The sequence below is a fragment of the Pseudorca crassidens genome, chromosome 18 (assembly GCF_039906515.1).
Source record: "Pseudorca crassidens isolate mPseCra1 chromosome 18, mPseCra1.hap1, whole genome shotgun sequence".
Taxonomy (NCBI): Eukaryota; Metazoa; Chordata; class Mammalia; order Artiodactyla; family Delphinidae; genus Pseudorca; species Pseudorca crassidens.
In genome coordinates, this window is record NC_090313.1 from 45225599 (window position 1) to 45246925 (window position 21327).

The window sequence follows — 21327 nt, forward strand, 5'->3', positions numbered from 1 at the left end:
AATAATCTGTCAAAAAATTTAAAACACATCATATTATATAAAAAATGCTCATTTGTCATAAAGTAGACTACATAACCCAGGAAAACTCTTGACAATAATTAATGACATATATTTCAAAGTATTGGTACATTTTGTAGACATGAATGTATCAGGAATAAAAATGTTATATATTAAATACATGTTAAGTGACTTTTACAATTCTTCTCATAGGAGTGAATTTCCATTACTAGTCTAGATTTCCTTTATTGATTTTTTTATTCTGCATTATCCCCTTCTCTACCTACTTATAAACATTTCTCCAAAGAAGAAAAGACGGGGTGGGAAACATGCATCAGACATCAGACTGGCATGAATGCCATTTGAGTAGAGTGTTTTCTCTGGTTGAGGAATATGAGGGGAGTGCAGTCATAGCTACAATGTTGCCTAAGCATGTTCAAGCACACAGTCTAAAGGGTCAGGGATAGGATATTCCTTTAAGATATCTTGAGCATGAAATCTACTTCTGGCTGAAACTTGCTTTCCTTGTTGGGTAGCCCTTACCATCTTTTATCTGAGGGAGAGAAAGCATTTAAAATTAAAGTGTTTGGGGTTCTCATTATAAATTCTTTTCTCAAACATGAAGAGGAAGTAACTCCTCACTAAAGATGGCAAACCAGGCAAAGGATAATTTATGGAAATCTTAAGAGGGGTGTAGTGACTGAGGTTGTTTTGTTTCCTTGTTTTTGTTTCTTTATTGTTTTTAGTTGTGTTTAGTTGAATTTAGATACAATCTACAAAAAGTATCAGCTCTATCAAATTTTAAATGAAAAGTATTGAGAAGTAGTTAAAATTCAACTAAAGGAGTATTTTAAAAGGTACATATTACTTAGAAACATATGAATTTGGTGCTTCAGTTTTCCTAATTGCAAGATAAAGCTGAATATTGTGAGGCATAACTGAGATGTGTGTGAAACGTGCTAAAATACAAATATTAAACATGTGTAGTGTTTTCTTTTTATAGCTTCTTATTTAGATTAAAATAATAAAACAAAATTGCAAAATTCTGAAATTGTGAATGTCCAAGACTGAGGACTTTTTAAATAATGCTATAAACAATCACAAACAATTCTCCATTTAGGTAACATCTACATACTTTCCTCAGATTATACAGGATTTTATGTAAAAGGAAATTAATTATAAAGAAAAATTATATTTTATGACAGTTGATACTAGGTCAATGTAAGGCCAAATTTGTCACACAGTGTGGCATAGCATAAGTACATATAAGCAGCATTCCCTTTCATATTAATCGGACAAAATGTTGAGTAACTTTACAGCTAGTAGAAAGAACCTTGATATGTCACTAGGAAAACTAGACTGTGGTTTCACATCTATGTTACTTTGCTGACCTCTGTGTTAGTGTGTTTTCATTTCTGTATCTGACAATAAGATTTAACTATCCATCTCAGAATGTTGCTGTGTGGATCAGCTGAGATAAGATAAGACAAAATAATAAAAGTAAGACATGATAAAAATGCACCTCAAACATATAAGGTAGCAAAATTATAAGCCGGTGGTTTAAACAAAACATGTACCATTAAAAATGTACATGAATCATACATATGAATGTGAAATCATATTGTAATACTGAAGAATATAATAAATTGGATTCAAAAGTTATGTTTGTTGAACAAAGTGATTATTCCCTCCCCAGTTCTCAGTCTTTATATTCAGTTTTTATAACAGATTATACAAAGGACTTGAAAAGACTTATAAAAATACCTGTCATGAATAATCATTATAATTGAGTGCTTACAATATGCTAAGTATTATGCTAAACCCATTTAATTTTATTAGTTCATTTACTCCTTAAAAGAGTCCTCTCAGCCATTATTATTTTCCCTTTCTTATAGTTGAGTTATTTTAAGACTTCATAAAGCTAAGTAATTTAACTAATATCCCAAACTGTAAAAAGGGGGAGGCCAAGGGCTATAATCAAAATTCTTAATGAGAAGTAACAAATAGTAGCACTGATTAGAATAAATGCCCAACAATCAGAATGAACATAGGGCTGCCTACATCATGATGAATTCTAGTTGAATTACTTCTGGCCAAAGAAGCTCTCAGATATTTCCAATGTTAAATTCAACACACTACACTATACATAGATATGCCCCTTCAAATACAACAGAATCAAGTGTACAAATATTTTGGGATTAGAGTGAAGGTAAACTAATCCTGAGAAAATTTAATCCAATATAATGTTAATGGCATAAGAATACATAGCATCGACCCCGCCCAGTTGGTATAGTGGCCTATGATTCAGTTCATGCCTTCCTAGTATCCAAAGCAAAGGAAAATGTAAACAATTATAAGATTGAGAACATCAATAAAATAAAATAAAAGCAGATTTTTAAAGAAAAGTTGATTACAAGACAAAATTTGAGATATTTTTCTTACTTGGAGACTCAGAAAGTAAATGTGAGTTACAGTGCAGAAGAGATGAAACCTTTCCTCTATAGTGACTAATTATTAAGTTTCACACAGCTATTTCATTTATCAGTCTGTCTATGGAATCCCATAGCAAAAAGCAAAACTGCAGTTCAATAATAACAACAAAAATTACACAATATTCACAAAATATACATCATTTTAAATTATTTTACAAAATAATATTCCCTCAATTAATTTTATATTATTCAGTGTTGTGCATGCACACACACACACACACACACACACACACACACACACACACACACAAGGTTCCCTGGTAAAATAATGGCAATATACAACTGAGTTATTTTATTTTGTTTTATTATTTTTATTTTTTCTTGTTCATTAATATAGGTTATTTCAACATCCTGTGAAAATTATTAAGTCAATATTTTTTAATTATTTGGTAACAGTAATATGTAAAACCAATCTTTAAAGGCTCAATTTCTTAAATGGAGAACAGAATTTTCTCAACTAGTAAAAGCCCTAAGTTTAAAACTAATATTCTGCTAATGTGCTTGCATATTCATGCCACTTGAATTAAACCAGTAATAAAAATAAAACAATAATTTACTTTTAATTACAATAAAAATTATGAGGGAATTTAGAGTATTCAGTCCAGGCAGAACATATTGATGTATAATTTTCAATACTAAAGGAGAACATTAAATATCTCAGCTCCACGTGTGTGTGTATTTATTTTGTTCAAATGTTTGGCAGTAAGTAGAAAGTATTTTACCATTCCTTAGCATGTACTAAGACTTTAATTTACTTCAGTGACACATAAACCTTTTTTTTTTTTAAAGATGTTAACTCTTCAGTATGATTTTTTTGCCACTTGGCAGTTTAATTTTCTACCCCTCTTTTTAATACCACTGCTAGATGGACAGCTTTCTTTTATTTAAACCTTGTCCTTATCAGTTCCCTACAGGACCTGACACTTTGCTACTAACCCTGCAATCCCATCTTCCATCTTTGTTCAAACTCTATTTCCTTATGCATCAATGAACACAGTGTATTTTTAAGTATGTCAGGTTAATAGGGACTATGTAAGAGATAAACTGGAAGGAAATTTCTATCAGCCTGAAGCAACTTTAAAATACAGTGAATCCCAGAGCATCCTTTTCAAATATATTAAACTTCCTGTTTCATTTTCACAATGTGATCATCAAGTTTTGGCTAGAATTGATATTCACACAATCAATATAGTAGCCTTCAAAGTTGGCTTTACGACATTCTCTAATGAGGAAACACTAGGCTGTGTATATCTAAAAGGATGTTTATACCAAAAGAAGATAGCAAAAATTAATTATTTGAAACCCTGTATTGGAAAGTCCCTTAAAGGAAGAGAATGTGTATAATTCAGCATATTGTCTTCCAGAGCCTATCATAGGGCCCGGCACATAGTGGGCATGCAGTAAAACTTGAGAGGCATTCAGTGTAATCACGCAGCAAGAACTATCAGGCATTCATGTGCTGAGGTTGTCAGGTATCACTGGCTCCTGCAGAGAACTACTAGAAGCACTAGACTGGGAGGAAGTATGAATCAAATCTGCAGTGAGCCACTATCTAGCAATAGGGGAGTCAATTTAAGCTACCCAAAGTGTTATGAGGGCAAGATAGTCATAAGCCACTCCAAGGAACTCCATTGTAACTAATACTCTACAAAAGGACATTGATTCAGTAGAGATAATACCATTCAATTTGTGCTTTGACATTTTACTCTAGTAATAGATTACTCTAGTAATAGTAATAGATCTTACTACTGATCTTTGTCAGGTTACTTTAGCTCACTGAATGGGTTGCATCAAGAACTTCAGTCTCTTAAACATTGAAAAAAAAAATGTCCCTTCATATTAATTCAAAGGAGACCAACAAAGTTCTGATTTATGCTATGATGATTTTGTCAATACTTATCTGAGATAGCAAATATGTAATTCTCAATAAAAAGTAGTTTTGGTGCCTCTGCTTTGTGTCACATACTTAGCCATAGAAAAATGTTCATTTGTAACATTTATAATGCTCAGGATAGAATTTCTAAAGTTCTATACATCTCTAACCTTTTAAGTAATTTGGAAGTTGAATGATGAGAAAATGTAAACGTATTTTTTCTTTTCTTCTCTGATTCCATCCTTCTGAAGATGTTCTGTAGAATAATTCCAGAACAACCTTGACTTCATTATCCCAATCCACAGGCTTTATTGTAGATTAAACAAATAATACTCCAGATCTTTATTCTAGATGAGTACAATTACAGACTTGAAACACCGTTGCATGTAGGAAAATGTTTAAAAAGCTGTTTTTAAGTATGTTTGACTCTATACAGTTGAGAATGCCATTAAGTGGATATTGATACATAGATCTTACCAGTTTTGAAAACAAAAGTAAAGAGCCATTTCACTCCAATAAGTCTATTCATTACCAAATTTGTTTAAAGGTTTATGTCATTTTAATCTGTTTCAATTTATATTTATTTTGTAATCCCTAGTGTAACTCCCAACAAGTGCTCACATATTTTTTAATTAAATTATGGTTTGATTTTGAAAAACTGATATACTATCTTATAATTACATATTCTCTGGATTAAAACTAAGTATTCAAACTTTAAATTTAAGACACCAATGGTAAAAGGACACTATTTTATAACATACACAGTTGCTAAATAGTCCTTTGTTCATATAAATGACTAAGATCTCACTCAGATTTCCTAATAAATAAACTATAAAGAAAGCCCAATGGAAAGTTTTAAAAAGAAGAAATTAAAGTTAATCAAGAATTTAGAAAAGCGATATGAACTCTCCTGTTAGACATACAATTCTTTCTAACACCAGTGGAAATGTTCATTTCCTTTTCATTCCTGAGCTATTATAGTGTGTGAAAAAATTGACCTTATAGTACCTTTTATTTTAAGTAGTTTTGATACTGTGATAATTAGTCATCATTTTTATAATTGTATCTTTAAACTCCGTACTGTCAAGAATGTTTTCTTTAATGTTGTCAACACAAAGACCTTGTTGGTTTTCTTTATTCTACCTTACATGTTGCTAGTATTAATCTGTTTATTATTATATATATTTTCCTTTAGAAAAAAATCTAATTTTGTTTGAGCTATTACCCAGGAGTCACCCCTTTTTACTCAGGTCATTCTTCCCAATTACCAGAAAAAAAAATTTCTAAATATTTGCTTTGGTTCTTATTGAAGCTCTGCGAGGCCCCTGGTCCCATCCTTTCTCATTCTAATTTGATGGAGTAGGAAAAAAGAAAGGGAAATAGAGAGAATGTCTCCCACATCTTACATGTACAAATTTTACCTTATGAAGTCTTTAAAGAATGCTTCCTCTTTCTTCAAATCAAAGATTATTAAACTCTATAATCATTGAAGCTTACCTCTGTTAGCAAGTTATTCCAAGCTACTTTACCCATTCATCATTTTCTTTAATTTCTGAGATAAAAATTAGCTACATATGATTCTTTCAAACCTAAAAGACTTTCCAGATCTCATGGAAAATTTTATCTGTTTAAATCATTTCAAAGTCTCTTACCCATCTCTACGGGTGCAGTACTTCTACAGCTAGTAGTTAACTGCCAATTCTTGACATAGTTAAGCCTCCTTAGTTTCTCCAAGGCCTCTCAAACTTCAGAATTCAAGAAAATATTCCCAATTGGATGACCCTTTAAGGAACTCACTGTTCATTCATTCTTTCCCTTTTCTGTGATGCATTTATTTTTAGCTTTCTACAAAGGAAAGCTTAGAGATCAGCTAGCAGGTGAGCTAAATAGACACATAGAGATACTTCCTATTTTTCCCTTGCTATACCATTGCTCACTTGATCTCTTCTATTGTTATAATTTCTTACATTGCATATAGCAAAAGACAAGGTACATACTTTATATTGTGGCTAGCTCCCCCATATTATGATGTAAATGATTTGCTCATCAAGCACATTTCTATAAACTAACAATTGGAAATTTATCAACTACCAGGGAGGAATGGTTATGGGAGCAAAGACCAGAGTGGCAGTGGTAACTTAACAGCAGCTTTGTATCTGGTCTGCCCTCTACAAAGCAGAGAAAAATCTGGGTCATTACATTCAGCAGGGAGCTTTGAAACACCTTCCAACTTTTTGCTACACGATGATAAGTGTCTTTTGACCTAGTTTTGCACTTGAGAAATGCAAGGCTGCCAGGCCATGGAGGCTGTAAGTGTTGGATCTATGCTTTTATGTTGCTAGAAGGATTCCTAAAGTGTTAGCTTTGTGATTCTTCTCTTTCCAGGAAACAGTAATATGGTTATGTTTTCTATCTCTTGCCTGGGAGGCCAATGATCTTTTATACTATTATTTCAGGTTGCATGCAAATTGAAATTGAACAAGGTGGTCTTAAAGTCCCCTCAGCTTTACTAAAATTTAGACAGTCTACTTCCTGACTATAGGCCTTTGATCTCCCTTTTCTTAGAGCAGTTACTTTAGAAAACTTGTAATTATAAACCTTTCTCTACCTCTTTGAGATGTAAATTATTTAAAAAAATTAAAAAACAAAAACAAAAAACTGGCCTCTTGCCAGTTTTACAACCCAGGAATGTTTTCATCAAGGACCTGGAAGCCATCTGTTTGAAATGCCAGCCTCAAGGGAAATAACACTCCTATCTCTCAGGGATTTTTTTGGAGGGGGTTGTTGGGAGCATAATTTAAGTGGGCACTTTGCTTCAATTTGTAAAACTACCTTCTTTCAAAAAGATAGGACAAAGTTTACTTTTCCTTTAAGTAAAGCCAATCAGCAGTGGCCTGTGTTCTCTCTTTTACCTCAACACTTAAAAATCCCGCCCCCCCCCCACCTTTGTTTCAGCATTATTAGGTAAAGACTGAGTTCTGGTCTCTCTCCCCTATTGCAACAGACTTGAAGAAAAACTTGCTTACCTGTTTAACTTTGTCCATGCAATATTTGCTTTGACAAACTATAATTTAAAAATTACTGAGGCTGGAAAATGTCTAAGTCTTTCCATTACATTGCTGCTTTGTGATTCAAGCATCCAGAACATGTGCATTTTTCTTTCCAAAGAGGTTTCATTTACTAAGTGTAACATTAGTGTAGCAAACTCCTCTCTGTGAGAAGCTAAATACTCCAAGAGGACAGATTCCCACTAGTTCCACAAATTTTGGTTCTAGTGGCTGATCTTCACAATGACATCTCTCGTTTCCCCGTAACCAGAAATGCTGCAAAAACACATCTCCTTAAATTAGGGTCCTGCTAGTTTGGTAATCAGGCTCTAGCTTCTCTTTCTTTCCTCATTTCAGGCAAAATGAACTATATACCACTTCTAAAAAATATTACTTCAATCCATACTATTTGCCTTTGCTTCTGTCACAAGATTTTAGTATAGTATGTCCCCTTCTGTTATTAATCTGGAAAGTTATTAAAATGTTTTAAATGAATGTGAGACATAATAATGCTCTGAATAGCAGGTTTTATGCCCTCTAACTCCCTCTTAACATTTCGTATTCTATCATATTTATCCCTTGTCTAACTGTTTTCTCCACTTGGACTGTGAGCTTCTGGAGGGCAGACATGGTTTATTCACTAGTTTATTCTCCAGAGATACAGCTAATACTTGCACATTGAGCAACATTCAACAAATGTTTGCTAAATTGGCAAAATTATTTGTGCTAATTTGTGCTAATGTGGTGCAAAGACCAATAGAAAGAAGAGCATAGTAGATCAGGAGAAAAAGCTTCCAAAATAGCCATTTTCACAACTCTAGTTATCTTCATTTTCCTTTTTAACTAAGTTTGCCAAGTCCATTTTGTGAAGGATTTAATATTGAAATAAACACATTACAAGAAAAAAAATAGTTATTTGAACCCATCATTTCCTTAAAGAAAGAAAATGAAAATTTTCTTTCTTAATGCTCTAAGTTTGACCATAAACAAATTCATAGTTAATAATTAATAACCTCTCTTCTCCTCTCCCAAGCTCATTCCATTGACTATTATTATGAACCAGTTTAAATTCTTTGTGGAAGAGTGTAGAGCATATGTATACATATGTACATTGATGATTTCAGTGACAAATGAAAAGGTAGTCTGATTTTGCTCAACTAAAAGAAATGAAAGATACATGCTCAACAGTTTTTTTTTAAGCTTTAAAACCTGTGTTCAAATTCTAACATTCACAAGACATTAACATGAAGCTATAATTCTTTTACTGTACCTGTATATGCAAATTGAACAAGGTCCCAGAGAGCATTTGGGTCTATGCCTTCCATCTTGATCTCCTCTTGCTTGGCTTCGCAAACATCACTTGTAAACATGGCAGCAAAATAGTCGGAGACTGAGCTCAGAACAAGCCTGAAAGAGTCACAGGATCTAATTTAGGCCACGAATGTAAGTGTCAACAAGAATGCAGTGCAGAGGACTCTATCTATCTATCTATCTGTCTATCAATCAATCTATCATCTATCTAGCTAGCTAGCTAGCTGCCTATCTATCTATCATCCATTATGTGTGCATGTATCCTCTATCCATCTATCTGTTTATCGCCTTATGAATTGCACTTTTAAAATCTAATTTAGGAAGTTCTGCTCCAACTTTTGGTCACAGAGCATTGTCTTACATTTTCTTCTATAATTTTTAATACATTTTTTTCTTTCACATCTAGATCTTTCATCCTTTTGGATAGGATTCCAATTTTATTTCTCTCTACATACTCATCCATATTTCATGAAACTACTAAAGAATTTGATTTGTCCCAGTGAATTAATAGAGCCAACTATATTGCAAATTTGAGTCCTGAATGTACAGTGATCTGTCGCTGACTTTTTTCTTTTTTTGCTTATTTGCCTATTCTTGTGCCAATAAAATACTTTTGTAATACTATGATTCTAAATAGTCTATACCAATTAAACAAATCCTCCTTTTTTATTTTTTTCATTTAATTATTAGTGGAGTTTTATTCTTCATATAAAATTTAAAGTAAGCTCTTCAAATAAATTAAGTGGAATTTTAATTAAAAATACACTGAATTTCTGATTTAATTGAGGATAGTTGGTATATTTATTATATAAAGTCATCCAATACAAAAATATACAATATCTCTCCACATATTCAGAATATCTTGTCTGCTTTTTATTCAAATTTTAACTTTTTGTTCTAAAATTGTCTTGTTTATTCTTTTTTGATTCTTATTTACTTTAGAATTTTGTTGGTATTATGTACAGTAACTTTTTAAAAAATTCTAAAAAATTCTTACTTGTTGATTTTTGTTGGTTTAGAATTCATTAGCTGGAACTTTCATGTATCCATCTTTTATCTAGCACATGTACTGAATTATCTTATTAGTCCTTTTGATTCAACTGCTTTGTCCTCTAGGTAGATTATTATATCATCTGCAAACAATCTCATTTTGACCAATTCCTGTTAATTCTCTATAACTCCTTTTCTTTTGCTTTTCTTTAAACTTCATCCAGGACCTCAGTGTTATGTTAAATGGCAGCTGTGCCGGGGGAGAAAATTTGTGTTATTCTCTACCCTAAACGAGTCACATCTAGGGTCTCCTTTCAGCAGTATGCTTGCTGAAAGTATTAGTGTATAAGCTTTACCAAGTCAGGAAGACTCCTTTAATTTTTAACTTTGCTAAACAGATTAAAACATGTGGATGCTAAAATTCATAAAATTCCTTTCTTCTGAATCAAAATTATTTTTAGGATTTTTCTATTTAAATCATAAGAGAAATGAACCTGCTACTTTCTTTTCTTGTATTTTCTTAGTTGCCTCTTTAATCAAGATTATACTAGTCTCATAAAATGAGCTGGCAGCTTAAACTCTTTATAACTTTGTATAACAACTTACAGAAGAAAGTAAATAATTTTTCCTTAAAGATGTTCTAGAGCTTACTTGAAGAAAATCTTAGTTGGGCTATTTTAGGAAAAGGTGACATATCAATCCAATTTCAATTTTTGAATAAGCCAAAAGGCTTGTTTATATACTCTTACTCTTCATCAATTTTTACATTTCACATTTCTCAAGAATTAGCCCATTTGATCCATGTTCTGAAATTTTTAAATGTTTATTATTAATAAAATTATGTTTAGGTTTAATTCTATCATTCTACTCATTTATATATTTTTTATCTGCTCCATTTATTCTTTTGGCTTTATTGTCTTTATTTCATCTCATTCATTTATATTTTAACTACCTCTTTTTCTTACATGTATGTTTGCATTTTTTAAGATGGTTGCTCTTAAGTAGGCACCAGAATTTTTTCTATAAAGAGCCAGATATTAAGTATTCTAGGTATTAAAAGTCATACATATCTTCTCTATCACGTTTTCCTTTTAAGAAAATTCAGTCAATGGAAAATGTGAAAAGGAATTTTAGCTCATGGTCCCTACAAAACCTACCTGCATGCCAGATGTGGCCCCTGCACTGAAGCTTGCTAATTCTGTCTAGAGATTACAACATTACTTTTTAACTAGTAACAGTCTACCATCAAGTAAAATTATCCTACTTTGTGAACACTGTAAGAATCTTACAGCAGCATAATTTCTTTTACTCCTTCTTGCTCAGTCAAGAATCTTTTTAAAGAAGAATATACATGTGAAAGTAAAAAAATTATTTTATATATACCCCTTTCTTCACCATTTATGAGGCTCTTTATTTATTTCTATAGAAGCAGGCATCAATCTAGTATCAATACCCTTCAAGAGGAAGAAACTTCTTTAGTATTTTTTGTAGTGCAGGTCTGATGGCAATAAACTCTCCCAGCTTTCATTTACCTGAAAATGTCTTTATTTAGCTACATTGATAATATAAAGTTAGTTTCACTTGATAGAGAATTTTAGATTGAGATAACTTTTTTCTTTTGGAACTAGAAAACTAATATTCTATTATGGTCAAGACTCCATTGTTTCTAATAGAAATCAGTTTTCATTCTTATAATTGTTTCCCTGATTTACTATGTCCTTTATCTCTAATTATTTTATTTTTTCTCTTTATTTTAGAATTTTAGCAGTTAGACTATTACGTCTTAAGTTACATAAATGTGGTTACTTAGTATTTACTCTTCTTACCATTTTCTGAGCTTCCTGGAGAGGTGGATGGATTTTTTCATCAAATTAGAAAATTATCTGCCAATAATTCCTCATTTTTTCATCCAATTCACTCTCTAACTCTTTCTTGGACACTAAATACATATGTATTTCAATAATTGAGAGCGCCTTACAGGTTGTAGAGTGAGTTCAATTTATACTCAATTTTTCTTTTACTCTGTGTTTTATTGCAGATGATTTCTAGTGAGTTTAATTTTTCCAAATCTCTCTTAATTTTCCCTTGCTTTATTTATTATATTCATCTTTTTCTATAGAAATTTTAAATTATTTTTCATAGTTGCTTTAATGGCCTTGTTTCCAGGTTGATTTTCATTGACTGATTTTTCTCTTGACCATGGATTACACTCTCCTGCCTATCTCCCATGTGTTGTAAATTTCAGTTGTGAAATGGACATTGTGCCCACCCCCGCCCCCCCAAAAAGTAGAAGCTAAGAAGGGAGCATTACTCTAGTTTTTAGTTATTTTTATTTTTTATGCCACAGCTATTTGATAGCTTTAAAAAAGTGTAAGTATTTCAATTTTCTATGATTTATTATTGTTTCAATGACAATGAAGATTTTTATATACTTTAAAATCCTAGGTGGAAATATGCTTTAAAATGAATGAGTGAAATACTTGACAATATGTTCTTATTCTAAATACATAGAGAATTATAAAAAAAAAAAAACCCAGAACTGAACTGTAGTTAAGAGGTGTGTTTTAAACAGTTGTTTGAATTAATCCTGAAACTTCTTTCTATTTAAAGTGGATTCAAATTAGAAGTATCAGTATGTTTATGATTCATAATATTTTTTAAAATAGAAATACTTGTGTTTTTTGTGCATATGCATATGTATGTACATGTGTATGTATATTTAAGGTTCCTTGGAAAAAGAACAAACCACAGATCTGTAACTGAGGAAGTATAAGATGAGCTTAAACCATCTTCTGTTCCAGAATTTAAGGAAATGTTCAAATAACAGAGACACATTAAAAGAAATAATGTGATGCTTACATCTGTAAGCTAAACAACTTAATAGTAAACTTTGGATGCACTTTTCTTTCTAAGAAAAATGTAAGGCAAAGAAGAGGAGGAAAGGTCAATACAAGGCATGGTTTTCATAATTTTCAAGTCAATATTTTTATATTTTATTCTGCAATTTTATCTGCTATATATTTTATTTCTACATAAGTAGAGGGCATGCTCAATGCTAACTTCAGCAAAGACATCCTTTTTTAACTGGAAAAAAAAAAAAACCCTCAGTATACACTTCATGAATTTAAGAATGGGATTCATGATTTTAACTATTAATGCCCAGGGTGGTAACATGTTAGAAATATTTAAAATTACTTGTTTGCTACACATTTAGATGGACAATTAGTACCTAAACATGTTAACTCTTTATATTCTCAAAGTTTGACAAAATAATTGATACAGGTATCTTTAAATATTTGTTACATACTGACTAGATAAATCAGTGTCAAATCAGTTTTATCAAAAGAACTGAATATAACATTGTATGATATGAAAGTAAACTATCATAAACCAGATATATATATATATATATATATATATATATATATATATATACACACACGTATCTTTTCTAGAACGTAAGAAATAATATATTGACATAAAGTTAACCAGTTTAATTTTAATCATATAAGGGCTTTATTTAGAACCAGGTTACATCCATGTAGAGGAAAGTATTATGAGACCTATAGAATTCAATCTTAAATAATTACATGAAATCTTCTCCATCGGCTATAAAATACAAAATACTGCTAACTCAATAAGAGAAGTACAGAAGAGTTTATACTGCTTTTAGATTTAGTGACACAACATTTGAATTAGATGTTAAAAGAGGGATGCAATGCATAACAGAAAGTAATATCTTTATAGGTACCTATATATAACTTCTATTAATGCAAGAGAAGCAGGAGTGAAAACTGCATAAATAAGTGAATGCGTGCAACCTCTCTGGAAAAATCTCTTATTAAGGTCACTACAAATTTATTTCCTTTCAAAGTTATTAAACTTTCTAAGTCCTACTCCAGTTTGTTGTGGAGTTTGACCCTGTGGGCTTCCCACACCTTCTTTTTTTTTTTTTTTTTTTTTTTAGCGGTGCGCGGGCTTCTCACCGCTGTGCCTCTCCCGTTGTGGAGCACAGGCTCCGGACACGCAGGCTCAGCTGCCATGGCTCACGGGTCCAGCTGCTTCGTGGCACGTGGGATCTTCCCGGACCGGCACGAACCCATGTCCTCTGCATTGGCAGGCGGACCCTCAACCACTGCACCACCAGGGAAGCCCCCCACACCTTCTTTAAATCCCATTTTAGCTAAGGCAGTGCAGACTTTCTTATACCCAGGCTCTCCTCGGATTCTTTGACTCTCACAGTCTTACTTATTGACACTTTCATTGCTTGCAGGTTTTTTTCTCAGCCTCTAAATTTTTGCCTTAACACTCACTATCAGAATCATCTTTGAGCATGGTCTTAATTATAATTTTATGGTGGTTTTAATCTAACATCTTATCTCAAATGCTTATAGAAACTGCTGACCAGATAGCTCAGGAGCATACCAGTATACCCTCAACTAAACTCAAAGTCTTCCCTGTGAGGTCTCTTTTATTTTTACTTCCCGATTGTAATTGATGCATCACCAACATATTGAATTTTCACAGGAGATATTGTCATCACTTATGTCTTCTGCTTTGTTGCCTATATCAAATATGACAAAAAATCCATCTTTCCTTTTCTATTGGACTTTGTGGTTCTGGTGGCCAGACCCTTTTATGAGGCACACCAATGCCCCCAGCACCAGTGATGTTGGCACCTAACTGCTCCCTGTTGCCCCTTCTCTGTAGAATTGCACTTGCTCCAACAAGAGCTCACTTCATGTGCTTCCTGATCCTCTTATCTCATCCCCCAGCTTCCACAACCTCCCCCTACTCTCAACCTGTGCGTGGGCCCAATGATGATGACTAATAGAACCAAGGTATAAAATACTGTCCCTTTTCCTCAGGGTATGACTAACTCTGAAACAAGTCTTGCTCCAGAGCATCTCAGGAGTTCAAGATAAAACAAGGCTGCTGCTGAGACCACATCCTTGATTTGCTCCTTCCTCTGCCCTATCCTGCTCTTCTTCTGAAAACACTCTTTAAATAAATCCTGCATACCTGAACTCTGGTCTCCAGCTCTATGTCCAGGGATCCTGATTTATGTCACTGTTCAAAATATTTCTCAGTTCATCTCTTTTTCTATGTTTATATAGTTCTCATTTCATGCCTGGGTTAACTATAACAGCTTCTTAGATCATTAACTAGTTTTTGCTGTGCCCATCTTTTGTATATTTTAAAGCTGTACCATTTTTCAGAGCTGTCTTTGTAAATTATGACAAGCAGTCTATCATAGTTGTTAATGCATTACTTCTGTAGCCAGACTGCCTGGGTTTGAATTTATTTCCACCACTTATTAAATGTATAATTTGGGTGAATGCCTTAATTTCTCCATATTGTATTCTATAAGAAAAAAGTGGGGAAAACAATTTTATTCCTTTTCAGGGCAAAATGGATCAATATACACAAAACACTTCAAACATGGCTTGGCACATAGTCAACATAGTGAGTGTTAACTAGTATTATTATTATTATTATTATTTTATTATTACTATTGAATTGATTATGTTACTCCTCTCTCCAAGAACCTACATGAACTTTTAATTATACACATCATTTCAAATACAAACTTCTCTATGGGATTTCAACCACTATCTATCATAACCACTTTTGTCCTACTTTTATGGCTTAATTTCCTAGTATTTTCAATACAAATTGCTCCACTTTCACTAAGCTGGTACCTTATAATTTCCACAGCCAAAAATTCTTTATTTCTCTCTTTCCCATACAATTCTTACTATCTAAAATAGTATACTTGTTCTTTTTCACTAGGTTGAACTCAAACACAATTTCTCTAAAAATATTTTCATAATACTCTGTCATATATTATTTGTTTCCTTGTTTGATTATCTCTTGCACTTGGAATCAAAACTATAAATTTCAGTTATAGTTACTCACAAGTATAATAATTTCCATAATTGTCCTATGGGTTCTTTTTTCCTCCTCAAGAAAATTGGAAGCTTCATGAGGAAAATTATCATGCTTTATAATCCTCTTGCATCACCAATAGAGCATAGACCAATGCTACAATACGCTTTATAAATATTTTTTTTTTTTTTTTTTTTGCGGTATGCGGGCCTCTCACTGTTGTGGCCTCTCCCATTGCGGAGCACAGGCTCCGGACGCACAGGCGCAGCGGCCATGGCTCACGGGCCCAGCCGCTCCGCGGCATGTGGGATCTTCCCGGACCGGGGCACAAACCCGCGTCCCCTGCATCGGCAGGCGGACTCTCAACCACTGCGCCACCAGGGAAGCCCTTTATAAATATTTATTTTAATTAATGCAAGGAAAGATGCTTCATGACTGCTGAATATTCATAGTGGGTATAAAGAGGATATTAAAATGATGTCGAATTGATGGGGAAAAAAGCAAAGCAAAATATTTCAGATTCTCTTTTCTCCTCCCCAGCCCAGTTTTATTGAGATATTATTAACACATAACATGTGAATTTGATACATATATATAGTGAAATGATTACAGCAATATTTTTATGATTGTTATATCCTATTGATGGATTGATTGTTTTATATTATATAATGACCATGTTTGTCTCTTGTTACCATTTTTGACTTAAAGTTTACTTTTTCTGAGATAACTATAGTTACCCCTGCTCTCTTTTTGTTTCCATTTGCTTGGAATAACTTTTTCCATCCCTCCACTTTGACATGATGTGCGTCCTTAAAGCCGAAGTGAGTCTCTTGTAGGCAGAATATAGTTGGGTCTTATTTTTTAAGCTGTTCAGCCAATGCTATGTCTTTTGATTGAAGAATTTATTCCAATTACATTTAGAGTAGTTATCGATAGGTAAGGACTTGTGATGTCATCTTATTGTTTTCTGGCTGTTTTGCAGGTCCCTTGTTCCTTTCTTCCAGTTTTGCTATCTTTCTTTGGGAGCAGATAATTTTCTATAGTGTTATGCTTTGATTCTCCTCTTTTTTCCTTTTGTGGTTACCATGAGACTTACATAAAACATCCTATAAAAATAAGTCTATTTTATGCTGATAACAATTTCAATTGCATACAAAAACTTTGACCTTTTACTTCCACTCCTCCCAGTATTTTGTTTTGATGTCACAATTTACCTATTGCTATACTGTGTATCTATTAACAAATTACTATAGTTATTTTTATTTTTAACACTTTTGTCCTCTAACCTGTACTAAAGTGATTAACACACAACCACATTACAGTATTAGATTATTCTTGTGGCTGGCTTAGCACTAGGGTAAGCCTGGAGCAGAGACCACCAGAGTCAGCCTGTAAACTGGGAACTTGGGGTCCAGTCTGAGGGTTTGTTCTGACAAAGCAAGTCTGGTGCTGAGAAAGCAGAGAGTCTGGATCCATGGGAACCAACCAAGACTTTGGGTCCACAGGGGCAGGTCTGGAACTGGGGTGAACTGAGAAAGTGGAGATATGGGGCCTGGCCTGACACTAGAATGGATCAAAGCCTGGGTCTCTAGTAGTTGGTTTGGTTGGGCCCAGCCAGAAGCCTAGGTTCAAGGAACCCCCTTGTAATCTGGGGTGAGGGGCAGATTGGCATCCTGTGTCCATAGGAGCCCTTCTGGAGCCTAGTGCCATGGGTGATGCCTGGAGCTGTGGGAGTTGCCTGGAGTTACTGAAACCAACAGGCACTGGGACATGTTTTTTTTTTTTCCTGAAGCTTGTACAGAACTGTTATAAACTACGAAGCTGATTGAGAGATTTAGGTGGATGTTGGATTTAATATAATGGAAAAATGAATTATTCCTCTCCCATCAAAGAATATCTGTAAATAAACTTTCCACCAGTAGAGAGAAACACTACTACTTGCCTACTCCTGAGTATTAACATCTAAGTTACTTCTAAAGTAATTTCTTAGAAGTAACTCTATTACTTATGTAATAGAGTACTTAGAAGTACTCTATTAAATATGTTTCTAAATACATCAATTCCCACTTTTAGCCTCACCTATTTCCTTGATACTTGTGCTCAGTAAAGAACATTAAAATAATAAATGTATTTTGAAATAATTAAATTCATTGTCAAACATGCACAAAAATGAAAACGGAATATGATGCCTCCTGAAATGCCCAGTATTTTGGTCTAAAGAGAAAATCTATTTTGTCCCCATCACATATCATTTTAATTTTCATTAAGTATTTATTTGATCATGAAATGTTCACAATAAGAAGTTCAAAGACTTTATACATTAAAAATAATTCCAACACCTCTTTTATCCTGCCCAGCAACCCTGCTCCCAGGAAAAAAAAAACTTTATTGACTGTAGGTTGTATATGCTTCTACACTGTTTCTATGCACATAAAATTATAAGTAACATTATTTCCAACTCAGAGGATGTTAGCTATTTGAGATTTTGTCATTTATTTCTATCCACTGCACTTACTCTTAATAATGGCTAAAGGGAGAAAAAACTTTCAATAGCTTAACCATGTTTCATTATATATCTGTGCATTATGAGAGAGTAAGCCATGAAAACTCCTTAATTTTTTACTATTGAAGATTTGACTGTCCAAATTATTAATATTGATCTTGCCATTCTAATTTTCAGCATCTGACATCCTTTATTACAGGCAGCCTACCTATCAAAATTCCTGTATTTAGTATTCACGGTTTTATATTCAAGTGTTTTGGTTCACTTATTGCTAATCAGTTATTCTGGACCATTTATGAGAAGTCTATATTTATTTTCGAATTTCTCTGAGAAACTGAAACACAGATAAAATCAAAAGTTTCATCATTTTTCATGGTGAAAATGTATTAATGTGTCATCTTAAGTATTGTTAGCCTTTCAGAATTAACCTACTTAAAAATATGCCTAATAATAACTTAAGGTACCTATACAGAAATGGCATTTCATAAATAAATTGATAGTTGTGACCTACATCATGTTAAAAATATATATACAATATAGTCATCACATAAACTAAAGGTTTTATGGAGAGCCCTTTAATGGTCATAATCTGTTAAATTAAATAAGAATTGATTTGAGAGTTTCAAATGGCAAGATAATTAATATGAAAATAAATATACATGATCTTTATGAATGACAGTTTATGACATAAGTTTGCAGTGTATTTACTGGAAGAGCAGGAGATCTTAATGCAAATTATTTCTTTTTTCATTATTTGAACTTATTTTAACAGTCCTATATTTTTCACTGCTAATGAGTGCAACATCATATATATTTTGCCCAAGGACGATACTCAACTGTGTTAATCAAAATGTAACAGCATGACTTAAAAATCCATTCATTACTATTACTAAGATGATTATTTGTTTAAAACAAAGATCTAATTTTGCATTAATTACAGTTATTTCATTTTGCAAAAGTATAAATAAGGAGGTGCAACATGTTTCCAATTATTGAAAACAGTGCTTGCTTTTTTCAGGTGTCCCATAAATATTTTCTCACATATTTGTTAAAATATGTTTAACTTAGAAACATAAGTATGTAATTTACTTGTTAAAAAGATAGTACTTAAGTTTTAAACCATGGGGTAAGAAAATATGAATCCTTATTTAAATAAATTTAGTGGAGAGTACAATTTTTCTTATATTAAGAAAAACATAATTAATATTTAATTGATGATATTTAATTTAATATCTGCTAAATATACAAAATATTTAAATGTTTAGAATAATATGTATATAAATAATACATTGCTCAGGTATTTTAGAGTAATCTAAACCAAGAAACAAATTTATGTCTTAGTCATATGGGTTATTGCAAAATAAATGCATAATTAAATACATTATTTACAAAATAATATTAACAATCTAGATAAGAGTAATAAACAATGTAGAATATAATTAATATGGGGGAATTCAAATGAGAGATACTAAGTTATTACCAATAAAGCCAATAAAATAAGATTATACAAATTATATAAAGTTTTGTTCTTTAAAAAAAAATAAATGAGCATTTGATGTGTTAACATACTTTTGAGTTGAGTCCCTCTATCTTCTTAAACAAATATATAATTATATATAAGTTAAATAAAATATAATTATTTAACTAATGTGCAATTTAAATGAAATAAACTTAGCTACATTCTCAAATTAAAACATCTCTTACTATAGAATTTTTATCTAGATGCTATTTTGATGATAGCTCAGAATAATTTGCATATTTGCCATATATATTACAATATTGAATGTCTCCATAATAATGACAATGTAACTGCTCTCTTGCTAATGATAATGCAATTTCACAGAAGTGCTTGAAAAATAAGTGCAAATATTATATCATTAGAATTTTTGCCATAGTTAGCTGACAGATTGAATCCCATATGACTTACATGAGTTAGTTAATGTCAAATGTTCTTTCCTATGCATTTCTAGTGTATTGCTTCAAAGTTAATGTCCACATTTTAACATTGCTATCGTAATAAAAATATAGCCTTATTTTTCTGGAATCCTTATTTTCTAGAATCCACATTTAGGTCCATATATATTATCTAGATAATATAATTTAATTTTAAAAATATAGGGAAAATGGGTACATTGAAAACATTTGTTATACAATTAATTAAATGGCATACAAGAAGGTAGTCTAAGGTAATTTGCCCATATGTTCAACTATTTAAAATAATAAGTATCAAAAAATTAAATTAAAATTTTTTTACCTAAAATTTCAAAAATTAAATAGAAAAGCTGAATAAAAAATCAACATCAAGCTTAATGAAGTTTCAGAAGTAAACTGATATCATATCAATATGATACAAAATAATCAGATATCTAGTTCATGTATCTTAGAATTATCAATCATAAATACATAAGGGATGTTTGAAAGTGTATTATCCTTTAAATATATTGGGCCTTATGAATAATATTAGTATGTCACAAATTAAAGAATTTTTAATCAATGTAAAATAAAGATGTCACTATGAAATAGGTTGACTTTCCTATTTGAAATAAATAATGTATACCCAAGATAACCTGCCTTCCTTTCAATTTTGACAGAAAAGCATATCTCATTTCAGACTTTAGGTACATCCTCCTAAGTTAAAATTGATTTCCAATTAGTATGATTGTGAATCAATAAAATGAAGTATTTTTCAACCCTTATTAGAAGTTTTATTTTTGAATTATTTATATTTGCTTTACTTCTTAAAAAGATGACTTAAAATGGCATTATAACTCTCCACAAAAGGAAATAAACAAGAGTAAAAGAAAAATACCCAAGCTTTCTTAGAAATGTGGATTCTTAATTTTCTAGTTGCAGAATATTTGCAATCTACATAACAGACAATCATTCTAAACATATGAATGCATATTTCCAAAAAAGACAGATTACTATACCTATGTGCAGGTATCTTTCGGTTCCCAACAATCAGGATAACATCACAGAGTTGCTGTTGTTTCAAGTAACTTTCCATTTTTCTGAAGGTTTGCTCAGCATGATGCACAGCCTGATAGAATTCTTCAGAGCTACTGGAGTCCACATCACTTTGAGGTGTCAGAGAATGGCTAGTTGCTGAGAGCCTGAAAACCATACACAAAAAGAAGAGGTTTAGAAAGTGCCACCAACTGTCCAGAACTACATACAGAATTTTAGAATTTTATAGGAAAAATCAATACATCTGTCCTTATGTTC

The 21327-nt window shown here is 32.1% G+C and overlaps 1 protein-coding gene across 1 annotated transcript in view; it reads right to left on the reverse strand.

The window, feature by feature from the left end:
• The window catches only part of KLHL1 (kelch like family member 1), a 374463-nt gene that overhangs the window by 205872 nt on the left and 147264 nt on the right, over positions 1 to 21327 (reverse strand). The window contains exons 2-3 of the mRNA XM_067713151.1: positions 21033 to 21215; positions 8680 to 8816 (exon numbers count right to left, since the gene is read on the reverse strand). Coding sequence (XP_067569252.1) covers positions 8680 to 8816; positions 21033 to 21215 — 320 coding nt within the window. The remainder of the gene's footprint in view (positions 1 to 8679; positions 8817 to 21032; positions 21216 to 21327) is intronic.